This window comes from Agelaius phoeniceus, chromosome 3, assembly GCF_051311805.1.
Source record: "Agelaius phoeniceus isolate bAgePho1 chromosome 3, bAgePho1.hap1, whole genome shotgun sequence".
NCBI classification, from domain to species: Eukaryota; Metazoa; Chordata; class Aves; order Passeriformes; family Icteridae; genus Agelaius; species Agelaius phoeniceus.
Window position 1 is genome coordinate 52,331,446 of NC_135267.1, and position 16,561 is coordinate 52,348,006.

General features: G+C 41.0%; 2 protein-coding genes across 5 annotated transcripts in view; both read left to right on the forward strand.

The window, feature by feature from the left end:
- Nucleotides 1-1,063, forward strand: part of PKIB (cAMP-dependent protein kinase inhibitor beta) — a 54,281-nt gene extending 53,218 nt beyond the window's left edge. For all 4 annotated transcript variants that reach the window (XM_054629824.2, XM_054629823.2, XM_054629826.2 and 1 more), the window contains exon 3: nucleotides 206-1,063. In XM_054629824.2, the coding sequence (XP_054485799.1) occupies nucleotides 206-291 (86 nt within the window). In that variant the 3' untranslated portion in view covers nucleotides 292-1,063. The remainder of the gene's footprint in view (nucleotides 1-205) is intronic.
- Nucleotides 1,064-12,792: 11,729 nt separating this feature from the next.
- FABP7 (fatty acid binding protein 7) lies at nucleotides 12,793-16,201 on the forward strand. Its single transcript, XM_054629353.2, has 4 exons — nucleotides 12,793-12,950; nucleotides 13,584-13,756; nucleotides 14,379-14,480; nucleotides 15,902-16,201. The coding sequence occupies exons 1-4, from the start codon at nucleotides 12,878-12,880 to the stop codon at nucleotides 15,950-15,952; spliced, it is 399 nt and encodes a 132-aa protein (XP_054485328.1). The 5' UTR covers nucleotides 12,793-12,877; the 3' UTR covers nucleotides 15,953-16,201.
- The last annotated feature ends 360 nt before the right edge of the window (nucleotides 16,202-16,561 follow it).

Below are 16,561 nucleotides of genomic sequence, written 5' to 3' on the forward strand. Positions count from 1 at the left end.
CTGTGCAAGAAGTGGGAAAATCAACACCATCAGATGCCTCTCAAAGTTCTTAATCTCTTGAGTTAATCTCTCTTTCTAAAGCAGCCATGACTGTGGTAGTAAAGAGCCAGTCCAAACAGAAATGATCAGTGAATCCAAATAAAAACACATAAAAAAAGCTGTGAGAATGTGTGTGGTATAAATGTTTAACTCTGTCTCTGTTTAGATGCAGGAGCAGAGGGTGGAGAAGTGTCATCATCCAAAGCCTTGCTGGAAAGTCAAGAGGCAGAAGGAAAACGCAATGATTCCTAACACCTAAGGACTCCTGGGTTAATGAATCCCATCAACAGTTTCCCTGTGTCACCCCTTCTGAAGTGTGGTAGCAACTTTAGCAGCACAGACATGACTTGCCAACACACTTGTACCTAGATGATTATGTGGATGGCATACAGTTCTTTCCACTGTCATCCTTCTAAAGCAATGTTCTACATATCCAAATAGGAAGAAAACTAAAGAATGTATCTCTTGTTTTCAGTTCTCTCTAGTTTTGGTTATAGTATTCATCCTAACTAATCTTCTTTGACAGTTCCAATTAATATACCTACCAGGAACTAATCATTGTTTCAAAATAAAAATTCTGTTTCTTAATTTCCCAAACCAGCTTCTTTCTCTCTGGCACAGAGATGTGTTCACTCCCCACAAAGTGATATTAAGTATATATTAGATTACAGACATTATCTGTAATTTATCTCCTGAGATTTTTGTTCTCATTAGACATATGTAGATGGGTGTGAGAAAAAAATTAATTACATAAAATAAAATTTTCTCCTACTCCTGTCGCCAGAAGGTTTTATAAACTACATAAACAGTGGTATTTGTTTTCAGATTCTCCTTACCTCTGTTTGATTATGGCAGATTATCTCAGTTCTCCCACTCTTAGCAGTCTCACCACTTAGGCCATTCATTTTCATGCTGAATATTGGAGCTTTCATGTGTACCTAAAGTAAAGTAGGTATGTTTGTATATGATGAAAACTGTTTAATCTCACTGTGGAAATAAATATCTATAATCTTTTCTGTCTTCAGTTGATTTCTTAATGTTTCTCCTGTAGGACAATATTTAAAACCAAATAATTCATATTTCTTTTATTTCATCTGTGTTTTGCTTTCTTGTCTGCTGACAGTGAAAAATGTTTCAATCATTGTGATTTTTACAAAAATTTTAGGCAAAGTTTTTTCTCTACTGAAAGGACTTGTTTTGTTTTTGCAGTCATGCTCTTGAAAATACTTGGCATTCATTCCCTTGTTGTAGGAGACTTAAAATGCAGGTACAAACATGAACCTCCATGATTCCTCAAGCAGCAGCCACTTACATACAGCATGAAAACAGCAGAAGCATCTCTGATAGGTACATCCCACATGTGACTGGTATTCCACTTATGAAATAGTTGTGTAATCTAAACCTGGCAGAGAGCTTGTAAGGCACAACTTTCATTCCTACTGTGCATTTACTCATACCCTGGCTTTTTGGGACCATTCAATAAAGGATCCAGTTTAATTCAACTGAACTGACAATTACTTCCCTCCTCTTAAACCTGGTATCATTTAGCAAGTGCAACATCCCAATTTTTTTTTTTCTAATTTTCAAAGGTAAAATAATAGGTAAAATCCTATTCCACTGGATCAAAACAGCTGGCTTAAGAAAGTCCGAGAGTGAACTAGCTGATACTAGAGCACCAGAGCTGAAAACCACAGTGGAGAGGGACTACGAGATAACTGTATTTGTGGTACACACTCTTCTTCTGGGTTGTAGTCCCATTCTCCTATACCAGCCTCCTTTACAGCATGACAGTACATAAAAATGGTAAATTAGAGGAAGCTGTGGTGATCCCATCAAAATCAAGATTTTGAGTATCACTGAAACATAAGTCCTTATATGCTTTGCTCTTTGGGTCATAGCGTATATCAAATTCTGCACTTCCTTCACACTTGCAGCACTGGATATATTTAGTTTCTTCTCTGATACAATACAGACATTGAAATTTGGGTTACAGGAATAGATACTTCGGGTACTTTGTTAATCTAAGCTAGTTTGAAGTTTTCGCTATAAAAACACTAATTATGAAGCAGCTGAGTTTAGGAAATTATTCATGTGCTAAATTCTATGTAAAAAATCCTCAATCTATAGCTATATACATAAAAGGCATTAACTGCTTACAAATGTATGTTGTCATCTTATTGCAGGGGTTCCATACTGTTGTCTCCTTATCGCAAAAATTTCATACCTTCTTCATAGTTCTTGTGGGCAGCTCCTCAGGACACTGACTCTTTCTTCTTCACAAAGTAGCCAACTGACTCTACTTCCCTTCTGAAGGGGCCAACCCACTCTTTATAGCACTTTTCTTCTCATTGCTTACAGCTGTGGTCTGTTAAAGTCAGGCCTGTTCCTACTATTTGATAATTGGCCCAGCTGCAACTCCTTAGGAGTAAGATTACTTTCTACACTATCCTTATTTTCTTATATTCTATCCCCCTACAAATGTATAATTTATAACTAGTCAAGAATGCTTGACACCCGGGGGAATTTATTGTAAGCACTCAGGTGTTTACTTTGTACTTGAGCTAAATAAACCTGCCTTTGAAAATATGTTGCACATAAAAAAGAATTTTAACAGCAAATTTGAAAAAATGCAGTAGTAAAAATTAAAATTTAAAATGGAATTTAATTAAAAGCAGGATGAACATTTTTAAAAGATCTGTAATATCTTATGTGTGTATTATCTAACTGCAAATTAACCAAGTTACAAATACAGAAATGCTTCTTTGCCATGTGCATGTACGGTTTGTGTCTAAACAAGCATTAGTCTAGACTGCATGAGAGATCTCTTTTCTAGTTAGTTGTAGCAATAAGAATATTAAGTAATGCCTGGATTTTACCAAATTTCTCTAGTTATGAGCCAAATGTGTGTTTCTGACCACTATAAACTGACTCACAAACTGACTGATGTAGAAGACATTGTACTGTATGAACTTTGGTCTTTGGAGCAGAGTTTATTAGTTGTGCATGATTCTTGCCTCAGGCAGAAGGGAGCTCACCCCTTTAGGCTGTCTGAGGGGCTTTGTGCCATGCTGGGTACTCTGGGGCTTGGGCAGAGTTACTGTCTTAAGCACAGCTGAAGTTGGGGGAAGCTTTGGTTCATTTTCTTGTTAGTGTGCTGAAGACAGATAATAGTCCTACTAAACTTTGGCTGAGTCTGTAAAGAGCAAATGAAGTGCTTCTGAATACGTTTGTCACTGAGCCAGTTTATCCAGTTTCAACCATTCTGCAGGCTGTACCAACCTCCCTTAGCTCAACTAATGGGTAATTGAGAACACTGCATTCTCTTGGTTCACATGGCCACAGTGTTATGGCCCTGAATCAACTGGGTATTTTAAAACATGCTTAACTTTAAATGCAGACAGGTTTCACAGCAGTCAATAGAACTACTTAGGTGCCTAAAATTGGGTACCTACTTAATTACCTTGATAAATGACAGCAGTAAACTTCTATTAAGGCTAATCTGGTATTATAATGCATTAATCCCAACTTCCATTCCAGCAAGTTTGGAACAGGTAATAGCATCTTTTTCATCATCTTACAGCACTATCCTGGGCTTTCACAAAGCAAAGAATTTCATTTTAGTACCAAGCAAAAAAGGTAATTTTGTTGTGTCCATATTTTAGAACATAACTGAGCAATTATCCATTCTTATCCACTCAGCATGCCAAAAAAAAAAAAGGCAGGAAGTACCCTTGTAATTTTATTGTGCATATATAAAACAATTTAGGTATTTTGAATATATAGTAAAATTGCCTTGATGTTTTCCAGATATCATTAAGAAACTATAACTGGACTTGGTTACTTAAAAATTACAAGAGAGCAGTGGCTATAAGAGGCTTAAACTACCCTTTACCACTACTATCATTTTACCTACCACGATTAGTAGGCTAAATAGCCTTTATGTATCATGCACATAAAGATGAATACTTCAAGATTTAGCAAATTAATATTAGTTCATATTCCTCTCTTCTGTCTGCTAGTGCTCTGTGTGTGATAAAGTCTATGAAACAGAATTGAACAAAGACTTGTCCATGGATTTCTCCATGTGTGTTCAGTGAGCATAAGCCCCAGAGAGTGGTGAGTGTGGGTTTCCCTGCGTCCAGACAGCACAGACCAGTGGGGCTGAGCCCATCGGGACCCCAGGGCACTTGCTCTGAAGTAGAAATAGCAAAGGCTTAAACTGTCCTGCCATCTAGTGGGATCCTGAGCCTGCCAGTAGGCTGTGCAAGGCAGTGAGGGGAGACACGTTTAAGAGGCCTCAAACCCAGCTGCCAACTGGGCTGATGAGAGGCAGAATGTCTCTAGCATGTCCAACACGTTCACTACAGGAGTTTTTCTGTGGGCCCAGAACCTTGGTGCCTCTGTATACAGAAATCCATGTGATTGCAAGCAGGAGGCATCTTGTGTTTCAACCCATAAACTCGTACAGGTGTCTGAGTCTGGCTTGCAGCCTACCTTGCTTTAGGTGGCCACTCTGCGATTTGGGCTTGGGTGCAAATCCCACCACAGATGACTGTTTTCACCGTTTTTAGGTGTAATTGTGTTTCATCTTCTCAATCTGCAGCTTTTCTACTTTCGTTAGTGAGTAGCAATGATTACTGAGAGCTCTTCCTTTACTGTCTTGGTTTATTTTCCTCTTCAGCCCAGTGGGGACCATCCCAATGGATGTAAGCAACAGGAAGCCTGAAGGCCGCCACTTCACCTTGGCATGTGCCACATCCTGATGCCAGATCTCTGGATTTTAGTGCAAGATTTACATTTGATAAATAGTGTTGTGGGGTTTCATGGTTGTTGTTTGTGTGGTTTGCGTGTCTGTGTGTGTCTGTGTGTGTGTGTTTATTTCTTTGTTTGTTTGTTGGGGGGACAGGGGTTACCTGTGTGCTGTGAGCTTTCTGTATTAAATATATTTATAATAATTGCTTGCAATGTAAAGGCCCTGATGTGAGGATTTGGACAATCTCAACCAGTGCTTCATTCCTGGGGCTCTGTTGTGCAAGGATTGATGCTATAAATCCAGAGTTTATCACACAATGTATGGGAAAGCTAATCTGTGAAAGACTAGCTTGACCCTACTGTGTAGGGCTTTCTGTGCTTTTATTTCCAGACTCCTCGGGCATGTTTATCAATGATATATCAGCAGTGTAAACCTAAAAAGAAGGAGCATGTGAACTGCTGCTAATGCCCAGCAGTATTCCAAAAGCAGTTTCCCAGTAACGCACCCAGTTTCCTAAGGGTGCAGCAGCATTCCCGAGGGATGGGCTCCGCAGCCGTCAGGCGGCACCACAAGATGGCGCCCGAGCCCGCGCCAGCCACACAGCCGGGCCCTCGCCTTCCTCACAGCCTCTGTCCGGCTCCCGGCTCCCGACTCCCTGGGACGGTGGACTTCGGATCTCCTTCCGGACCTGTTTCTCCGGATCGCTGCCCTGAAGAAGAGCGGGGGCTGTGACAGCGCCGCGGGACGGAGGACGGGACTCCCCCGGGCGCTGGCGGCAGAGGGCGCCCTTGCCTGGCGCGGCCTTCGCTCTAGCGGCTGCTCGTCCCCACACGGGCCCTGGGCGCCGCAATTCCCGCGGCTTCCCAAGCAAGGGGAAGAGGACTCAAGAATCCAATCCTATCCCGTTCCTTCCTTCCCTCTTGATTTGTCCTCTTATTCCGTTCAAAGCTTATACATCTGCTCCTTTCCTGTCTTCAGTGCTCAGCCCTTGCTTCACTCACACCTCAAGCTCAACATCCAGCGTTAGTTCTTTCAAAACTCCATACAAGAAACTAATCTCTTTAATTACCTCCGTATTCACTAAAATAAGATGGTAGAAAGACATTTCTGTTCCTCTCACAAAGTACTGGGTAAATTTTACTTTATCAGACAGATTCATGAGACACCCTTGAGCCAGGCCCAGAACGGCCCTTGTCTCTTACACAGAGACAGGGAAAGCTTCTGTGGAAAACAAATAACATGTCATTATGCAAGTAGAGGTGCTGTTGCAATCTAAAAAAAGTGCTGAAATAAGTTTCTTCCGGGCATCTTCTTTCAGACAGCCTTTGAACTTTGCATCCTTTTTTTTTTTTTTTTTTTTTTTTTTTTTACAAAGGATGAAATGAAATGCTGGAATGTAAGAAGGAGTATATTTAAGGGAGGGAAGACAAAGGGCAATGAGGTGGAGTTCAAGGCATGACAGTTGCACCATGTTTCTGCTCCATAGCCCTTCTTTAATCAGAGCATCTGAGCCAGTCATGGTGCGAGCAAGTCAGCCTGGTCCTGCACCCTCCACTGGCTCTGGACTCTGGATGTTTTGAGCTCTGGGTGCAAGGCTGATCAGTCACTCAAGAAAGTTTCAAAGGTCTGGAGGAAGATGCTATTAGAAGCCTTGTTTAAATATTACAAGATTAGTTAATGATTTTGACCACAGAGGGTCTGGTTTATGTTTACTGTTGCCACACTGAGGGGGAAACCTTTCATAACATGTACACATGAATGTAGGTAATTAAAGGAACAGTGGCAGTATCTATAACTCCCTACTGGCACTTAGTGCAGTACAGTCCACAAAGTGAGTCCCATGATGATTCAGGCAGGGACTACAGGCCTGCTTTCCTTTCTGTGTATATCTGTACTTTTTCCCATAACAGACTGGATTTGGCAAACTACGAACCTACACTTAGCAAGTAGGATGTGTTTTTAAGTTTCCTGGTATAGGCTTGTCTATTGTGACCAACTCATGTGATTTCTTGCATAATCCAGGATATAGAACTTCTCTGAATTACTTCCTGCATCATGCCCAATAGCTGTGGTTGTTAGCATAGTTTACAATTTACAGGGTTGAAAAGTCTTGTAAGGCAGTTTGAAAGCTGGCCAAAGGATTAAGTCTCCCCACAGCTAATATGCACTTCATTTTCAATATAAATTTCTGTAGGTCTAACTTTCCTTCAGTGACTGGAGTTTTGTGTACCAGACTGAAGAGACTACCATTTCTCTGGGATTGTCTCCAAACATCTAGTATGACCAAAATTTTCCCCAAACTTGTCTTGGTTGTAGTCCTTATTTAAAGCTAGTTATGAGCTATCGTAACCCTGCAATGCTCAAGTTGGGCTAAAATTTTGTGTTTCAGGAAATTTATGTATTTAGACTCATGAAAACTCAGCAATGAGTCAGAGCTTGGTCACAAACCAATATGTAAAGCAGGGATATGGTTGCACTCTTGAATGAATCAAGTTAGGTATGTAATTCCAGCTAGGTCACCCAGCATGAGGTTTCATTTCAAATGCCTGATCTGTATCAGGCATTTATTCATCCGTGACAGGCCCATAAATTGATAACCTAATTAAATTATTTATCAAGACTGGATTTCATATATTTCTCCAGATGCACTACCAGTGCTCTTTAAAACTTCTGAGGAAACAGTTTGCTCTGAGTGAGAGATTCCAATTTAGAGGACACAAACCCAGAGGAGTGTGGCTCCAGCTGCATCTGGGAGATCATATCTGGCTCCAAAAGGCTGTGACTGTGTCCTGTCAGTCCCTAGCTCAGTGGAAGAGAGGAGGACCTTAGTAATATCCAAATGCAGGTAGTTAATGAGCTGAGTTGTAACTTTGCAACTGTTTTACAAATCCAGTAGTTGTTCTCTTAAATTCTTGAATTCTTGAAACTCAGTGAAATAAACCTGATTTTACTTCTTGCCTAAATCTCAGCTGGCACTGAGAGTGATTTCAGTATATTATAGAAAATCGAGTGCTTCAGATGGACAAACCGAATGAAGGTACATTAAGCCATTCCAAAAATTTCTTAAATTCAGCCCTGCAAATTGCACAGTTGTTTCTTGTTTTGCTGAAAGGATTTACCTTGGGATTGATTAGCTTGAGATTCATTATACTGAACTCCAAATACTCATGCTTATTTACATATTTGACAGCCTCCATAGCGTATTCTAGGGCTACAGAAAGAGAACATGATATTTGTGATGTATGACAACTTAAACTTATACCTTTAACACTGTAAAATTTATATTGATGACAAAAATCATTCCCTCCTTTGCTATAATACAGAGTCCTTGGACCTTAATACAGAGGGTCTTTCTGCTCTAATAATATTCTCACTAGTCTACCCTGAACACCAAATCTACACGTCTCTCAGAATCAGCTGCAACAGGTGAAATGCAAGTCACCTAATCTCTTTAAACCTATGTGCTATTTTTCCATTCCTTCTAATAAGAATTATTTTAATTTAATATGTTCATAGTATTCACACGCCTTCTAAATTTCTCTGAGTTATTATTACTCCCTGAAATAGTCAGGTTGCTTATTTATACAAATTTGTTTCTTGCTTCCTTACATATACCCGTGCTGAAATTTTAAGTCTGGAAAGCTGATTTCTTGTATTGATTTTTTACAGTAACTAGACAGCTATTGAAAGTGACACACAGTATCAGACATTTCTGTTACAGTTCAAAGGCTTTTAAATAGTTTTTCTATTCTTAAATGTAAAAGAAAGCAAAGACAAATATTAAAATAACAAAGGCCTAATGGCACAAAATTAAAGGAACTTCATCTTCAATAAATTGAACTGGGCGCCAGGAGAGTGGCTGGCTTTAATGCAGGCTAAATCTTTGAGGAAAATGTCTCACTTGAGTAATCTAAATGTAAGTGACACAGTAATATTAAACAAGAGATAACAACCTCCCAAATGCCTTTCAGAAGCAGAGAACACCCTGGAGATATTTCATAGCATTTGCTTACTTTAAATCGTTGTCAACCAGCTGTCCTCCCAGCTTAAACCAATCTAAATATATATCTAATAGTTCATAACGAGGTATTAGTGGGTGTTTATTTTCCAGGACTCTCCTAAACTCACGTCACACCAATTTGTAACAGAAGAGAGAGTCTACAAGAATGAAATGCATGATCACAGACCATTTAGTTTTCACCAATTAGCAACGAACACCAGAATTAGACATTAACATGACTTGTGTCTAATGCTACCCTGTCCTGGCATTATTTTGCTTGAGCTTTGCAGTGGCAGGAAACCTGCTGAACATGTTCCTAAGTTTTGTTCAAGATATGTCATGCTCTTAGAAAGGATATTGTAGTAACATGTCTTTCCTGCTCCTGCCTGCGCTTTGCCTTACCTTGCACCTCAGCTATCATCTGGTCCAAAGCTCCAGCAAAGCCCTTCCCATGGCATTTACACAGCTCAAAACTGGATTCATACAGATGCTTTGTACCTGGGGCCATTCTGTGACCACTTGCTTGTGCAGCTGCATAATTTGGTGTCTTCTCCATGAGGCATTTATCTCTTTTTGAACCTGAGATTTCTAATTAGCTGTCCATTGATGGAGTAAATAAACTTAGGTATTTTCTGTGACTCACCAACAGCACTGAGATGGTTTCTTTTATTAGGAAGATCAGCAAATCTCTTAGACAGCTAAGAGACATATACAATAATTTTAGTTAAGAACATTCTACTGCCCTGTTTGACATTATGTTTTTCTGCAGCTCCAAAAACAAAATCACACTCAGACCTGAAGAATCACACTCATCCTGTCTGATACAATAGCCACTAAACTCTTTTCATTTCTTTATTACACTGAGATCAAAGCTGCACAAAGGTTTACAGCAGGACTTCAAACAAACTTAAAATTTGCTGAGAATACCCTAGCATGCTGTCCATAAATAGAAGAAACTTCTTTCAGCTGCACATTATTTTCAGTTTCTTTAATTCAAAAGTAGCTCCCTATATGTTTCATAATACAAAGAATTTAAAGAAATGCCTAAGTGAGCTAGGACCCTGAATCCTGTTGGCTTTCAATGGAATTCAATTCCTAAAAGGCTTCTGAATACCTACATCTGCTTTTGTACCAGGGGAGTTAGGCCCTGGTATCACTGCTGCCCTTTGTTGCACATATGGGTACAAGATGTTCTGCAGTTCCTGGACCTTCATTGCCAGAAATGTTTGAATAATACAATCATCACTGCATTATCTGAAGGTCTTATAACATAGTATCCCCTTAACATAGTATTCCTGACTATTGTACTACAAAGATGGTGAAAAGACAGAGATTAACTGAATTGGTGTAGCAAGAGAGCCCTGCCTGCATTATATCCAGAGAGGGACAGAGAAGAAGTTTTACTTTTTTACAGTGAGACATTAAGCCTTTAGTGACTGGCTGTTGTGGTTAGATGCTCAGCAGTTCCTGACACAGATTATGAGGAGTCCACATATGACAGAACCTCATGGTCAGACTTTTCTACTTCAGCACCTGGTAACCATCTTGCGGTGCTCCCTTCCTCCCCATACCCCTCACACCTTTTTTTTTTTTTTTTTCTGAAGAAGTAATGTTTTTGTTTTCTTTTGAGTACAGAATGAAGGCTGAATGAGGCTGACAGCCTCATTCTCTGAATGTGTGAGAGCATATGAAGCAGGGATATAACAGGGGAAAAAGTAGCCAAAATCAGTTTGTCTGTCCTATATCTGAAGGCTGAAGGTTAGAGCAGTCTCACTAGATGGCCTTTGGAAGCAAGGGTTACTCATTACGCAGGGATATCTTGCTGCAGAATTTTCATCTTTTAAGCAGACCTTGTACAGGGACTGCAAATGTGCCTACTTACACTGCTCGGGTGGTGTAAAGGGTTTAGTGTAAAGGAGAATGAATCCCTGGCTGTTCAGAATCTCCAGAGATACTGTTTGTCACAGGAGTACTCAGTCGGTTAAAATCATCCAAGTACTGACAGCACAAAAGAAACTCCAAGCTGGTATCCTGTGCAGCAACCCAAAATGCACACCAGGTCCATGTATTTCACACCAAGATCTCTGTTTCAGCCATAGCAAAGCATTTGTGTCACTCAAAATGACTTGTTCTAGTTTTTGACATTAGCATAACTCTTGCATAAGGCTCCACAATCAAACACAGGGCATAAGATGCTATGGAAAACATTTTGAACTGTGGCTTGTCACCCCACAAAGGAGTCAGTAATGTAACATTTCCTACTGTTGATTTACCCTGGTTCCAAATCATCACTAAAGCATACAGGTGGGATCTCACCATCATAAAACATGATGTGAGGACTCTGGCAACCTATCCACTTAAGAGGGAATGTAAACATTTTAACAGGCCCTGTTTTATATTTGAAGTATGGTACAAAGTGTTAAAAATGTATTTTTCTGAAGAAATTCTTATGTGCTTCCTTCCCCTTAAGGGTAGGTCATCCCACTAAGTACTTTATCTTATTTAAATACATTGAGAAATCCTAGCAGAACAGAGCTGTCCCATCAGTGTAGGTATGACTGCTTAAATTATGAAGGATCCTGAAGATGCTGCCTCCCAAAGGCCAGGCTGCAGCACTGTCCGGAAGAAGGTGCAAGGCAGAAGTGTCCTTGAGGAATCCAGCTACCAGGGATGGCACTGAATCATTTTCAGGAGTTTTATATCACAAAGTCCATGAGGCTGTTGTATACAAGCCCCAGTGAGCAAAGACAGCATGAGCTATCCCAGGCTCTGTGCACACATCTGCACCAGAATAATAAACAAGGGCTCCAGGGCTACAGCAAATAAAATCTGTAGGAGCAGAAAACTTTTTTTTTGTCAGTACTGGGAGAGGAGATATTGCCAGTTCATGAGAATATTGCTGACATAATTTAGAATTTAGTATCACAGATTCATAGAATGATTTGGGTTGGAAGGGATCATGCAGTTCCAAGCCCCCTGCCATGGTCACGGACCATTCCACTAGTCCATGCTGCTCAATGCCCCATCCAACCTGGCATGCTGAATTAAAATCCCACCAGAAATATCATTTGCCCTACACCCAAAGAATATGCCATACTACAAGAGCCTGAAAGAAATGCAAATGATGGTCAAAAACTAGTTTAAAAATGTTAGAAAAGTATTCCTAATTGTTTCTATTTTTTATGGCTGAACTAGGTTGAAAATTGTTGAGGTTTTGTTCCTAAATCACATAAATTCTCTTTCACTCAGTCCCTGAGTTTTGTTGCAAGACCTGAAGTGCTCTATTCACTATTCTGGAATCCATCCAAGCCATAGGTCAGGAAAAGCTGGCACCGTGAGATGTCCCACAGAGACAGGCTGCTTTCTGAAAAGCACTCAAGATGAGACAAGATGACCACCTAAGGCCTTCAACAAAATCAAGGAACAACTAGAAAGAAGACGTAAAAAGAAAAAAGAAAAAAAAAAGAAAAAGAAATAGTTTTAAGGTCTTTTTCTTCATTCTTAACCTCCAAATGATGACACTTGTGGAGCCAAGATGCCGTTAAGAGCCAGGAACAGCAAATACCAAGTTCAGGCTGCATCCATACAGATGACATTGTGGGTAAAGGGATCTGTACTTGGCCAGCACCAAAATGGCCTTGAAAATCTTCATGGGAAAACTTTTGGAGCTGGCGTTCTGCAGTACCGCTACGATCCTGTGTTTTCTCTCAGTAGCCTTTCATGTTGGGTGCCCGTTTCTCATTTAGCCCGCGCGTTCCCGTGACAGCGAGGCGGGCAGGCGGGCGGGGGTGTCCCCGGGGCGGCTCAGGCGATGAGTGGTGCGGCAGGCGGGGGCAGCCCCTCTCCCTGCCCCCTCCACGTCCTGCCGAGGGCCCGGCCGGCCACCCCGCACCCCCTCCCCGGCGGCGGGAGCGCCCTCCCCCAGCGGTGCGGGCGCCGGGGGCGGACCGCAGCCTCTCCCCGCCTCCGGCTCCCCGCCGGGCGCCGGCTTTAAATGCGGAGCGGCGCGGCAGTATTGGCGCTCCTGCTATTGCCAGCACCCCTGTTATCCCCGGCACCGCGCTTGGAACACGTAGCCGGCCGCCATGGTCGAGGCTTTCTGCGCCACCTGGAAGCTGGTAGACAGCCACAACTTCGACGAGTATATGAAGGCACTGGGTAGGTACGGCCGGGCGGCGGCACCTTTGGGATACCCTGGAATTTTTCACCATCTGGAAAAAAAAAAATTGAAAAGGCTCCCCGCCATTGTCAGAGGTGTAGATGAGATATTGGCAGCAGCGGTGGTGATGGAGGGAGTGATTTTGGCGGCTGTGCTTCTATCCATAGAGCTAATTCGATGCGAGTCACTCACCTGGGAGGGGGCGGGTGTGTTTGTGTGGGAGAGGCTCCGGGAAATGCCCCCGCGCTAAGGGAAACGTGTGAAGGACGAGCACGTGCTGCGTGCGGATAACTTTGAAACAACCAAGCGAAAAAGAAATCAATATGCTGGAGTGATAAGGAATTGAAACTCTGAGCAGCGGAAGTGATCGAGGCCGTGCGTGGGACTGCGGACGGAGTGCGGTGCTGCCGTGCTCGGCGGCGAGGGAGGGCGCGGAGCTACAGCTGGGCGGACAGTAGCGGTGGAGACTCTTGGTACAAGGGCACGAGAAAAGCAGAAAGCAGCGTTTCAGAGGGATAGCTTATAGATGCAGAGCGGGGTGAAAGATCTCTGTACTTCGATATGTGGGGAAAAAAAAAAAAAAGGTAAAAATTCCGAAGTTTGATGTTTCTCTTTTCCCTTGAATGGTCTAGGAGTGGGGTTTGCAACACGGCAGGTGGGGAATGTGACTAAACCCACTGTGATTATCAGCACCGAGGGGGACAAAGTAGTGATCAGAACTCAAAGCACTTTCAAAAACACAGAAATCAGCTTTAAACTCGGAGAGGAATTTGATGAAACTACCCCCGATGACAGAAACTGCAAAGTAAGTGAACTCAGGCTGCAGCCGCCTCTTTTTCTTGCCCCCCCTACCTCCCAGGCTCTGCCATTGGTAGGGTCAAAAGAAAAAGATGTAACTTCTGCTGCTACTTGTTACAGCGCAGCAAAGGGCAGGAAAAAAGGCAAGACTGAGTCTTGCTTGCCCTGCCTGCTTACACACACCATTCCTTTTCTGAATGTATCACGTTGCCAGCTCCCTGTCGGTCTTCCAGTGTCAATTGTGTTAGTTGCCTGCTTTTCTCACAAGCTAAACATTATTTGGCATAATCCGTCCCAGTCAAAATAGTCAGATGCCTCTTTTTCTGCACTTTTGGGGGCTTAACTTCAGATATTATTTCAAGGCACATCCGAAGCAAGTTCTTGTGAGATTAGAACTCAAAGAAAACAATCTTTTCATCCTTCGACACAAGCAAGAGTTGTGTGGATTTCATGACTAAAACGAGGATGATTCATAGCCTTGGCTTTAAAATGGCTGGGACTCTTTATCATTCTCAATCCACATCCATCTATTGAAGAGAATTCAATAGAAGAGTGCATGCTGAATGTGTGAGCAGAATCCCAAGTACCTTAAATAAAGGCATGTCTTTGTGTTTCTGGGTATCTCACAGTCAGTTGTGACCCTGGATGGAGAGAAGCTAGTGCACGTACAGAAATGGGACGGCAAAGAGACAAACTTTGTGAGAGAAATAAAGGATGGCAAAATGGTAATGGTAAGTATGGAGCACACTGAGCATTCACATGCACCGCAAACACTCCCAACTTACCCTTATCTCAAACTTTGTGCATGCTGTGGCTTAGACAAATCCTTAAACTAGTTGGTGGGGAAAGCTAGCAGGGATTTTTAAAATATTTATTTTGGTTTGGTCTGTGTCTTGTTTTACTAACAATTAAAAATTGCTAGTGGCTTTAGGCAGGCGAGCCTGTGGATTTCCAGAGTATATATGTTCTTTTTAGACTTTTTACAAAAACCAAATAAAAAAGTCCTGGAGAGTTGTAATGATACAAAGTTCTTGATTAGATAGGAAGTTATCTGTTGCTAGCGGCAATTTAGACTTCTCTGAAAACTTGTTTTATGTATACACCCATAAATAGTATTTACTTACACAGAACAAGTAGTTTTCTGTGAAAATAAAATTTCAATATTGCAGGACCTAATAGCATTTTCATATTTAAAAATAAAGAATTTAGTCATCCTAGCTTGTTTAAAAACTAAGATAAACAGCAATTATGTGGAGAAAAGTCTGAGTTTAAATTTGCCTGCTTTTCCAGACTTCTTAGAAACAAGACTATAGGGTGCATAAAAGTTGTAAGTTACTATAGCTAATGTCCAGGATAGCACTTTTCATGGCACAGAGATGTAGCTTTCAAAAAAAAAAAGTCTCCAGCTATACTAATTTATCAAACTTGGTTGTTGAAGACCCATTGTTTTGTTTCCTAATTGCTTCAGAATATCTGTGTGGATGAAGACTTGCAGATAATACAAACTTTAAAGCATACTGATACACAATGTGGCAAGTGTTTCAAGGGAAAACCTATACTTTTGTTTTTGAAGCACTATGCACAAATCACACATATACAGAAAATGTTGTCCTTTGGAATTTGAATACAATGAGGTGCCCTGTTCTACTTCAGGAAATACCTCCAGAACACAACTGCAGTGACTTAAGAGTATTTGGTAGTTCTAGCTACACAGGGTACAGAATGCATTTTTTTTTTTTAGACAATGTTCTCCTAGAGTTTGTATTTATGCATAGTAGTATAGAGGCCTTGGAATTTTAGATTGCACATCTTAGTGGGATAAGCTTTGGGAAAATAAGTGTGAAGTTTGTATTGAAACAATCCTATATTAAAAAAAATAAACAGTAAGTTAAATTTTTAACAGCTGCCTTGTAAATGTGCATTATGTGTTTCTTGGGTGATAAAGCAGCAAGGAGAAAATATAATTTCTTATGGGAACCATAACTAAGGTTTGGCTTCTTGTTCATTTAAAATGTCAATCTAGATTTATTTGTTTTTCTATAAATTACATCACATAAACCAACCTTGATCTAGCATGGATTTCATAATGTGTTAAACCATTACAGAAAATGGTTCTGCCTCTAACATGTCTGTCTTTTCCTTGCACTTGCAGACTCTTACCTTTGGTGATGTGGTTGCTGTTCGCCACTATGAGAAAGCATAGAGCATACCTGCCTTCTGTCCAGATGTTACTTCAGCTGGATGGATTCATGTCCTGTCCATGACTGACTGTAGCTAAAATGCACATTTCTGGATTTCTGGCATGAAAGGTTAATAAAGTGGTTTTTGTTTTTTTGGGTTTTTTTTTGGGGGGGGGGGGATGTTTTTTATAAAAAAGTCATGCCATCAAATTGGCATGCTTGTGTTGTATAGTGAAACAGGTTAAACTTGGCATTAAATTTCTGAAACACTTGCCTCTCTCTTTTTTTTTTTTCTTTTTACAGTAAATATTTGAATTGTTTTGGAATGCAGCTTAAACAAGTTAAAAAAATTAAAAGGTTTTTTGAACCTGTGCTTCTTTTGTATTTAATCAGCTAATATTCCAGTGTCCTGGAGGAAGGTGTTCAGAGTTTTTTTCCGAGCTAAAGGCCAGAAAAGTACGTGCTACACAGTGATGCAGCAGCCTTTCTATGCAGTGTAGAGTATTTAGGGAAATGAAAAACTTGCTTTGGCTTTTTGCTGGAGAAATCTAAACTTGACTGTACTTATGTAGACAGAGAAGTGAGATGTTCACATAAGTTTCAGCTCTTGTCTTCACTAGGTATTTGTTATT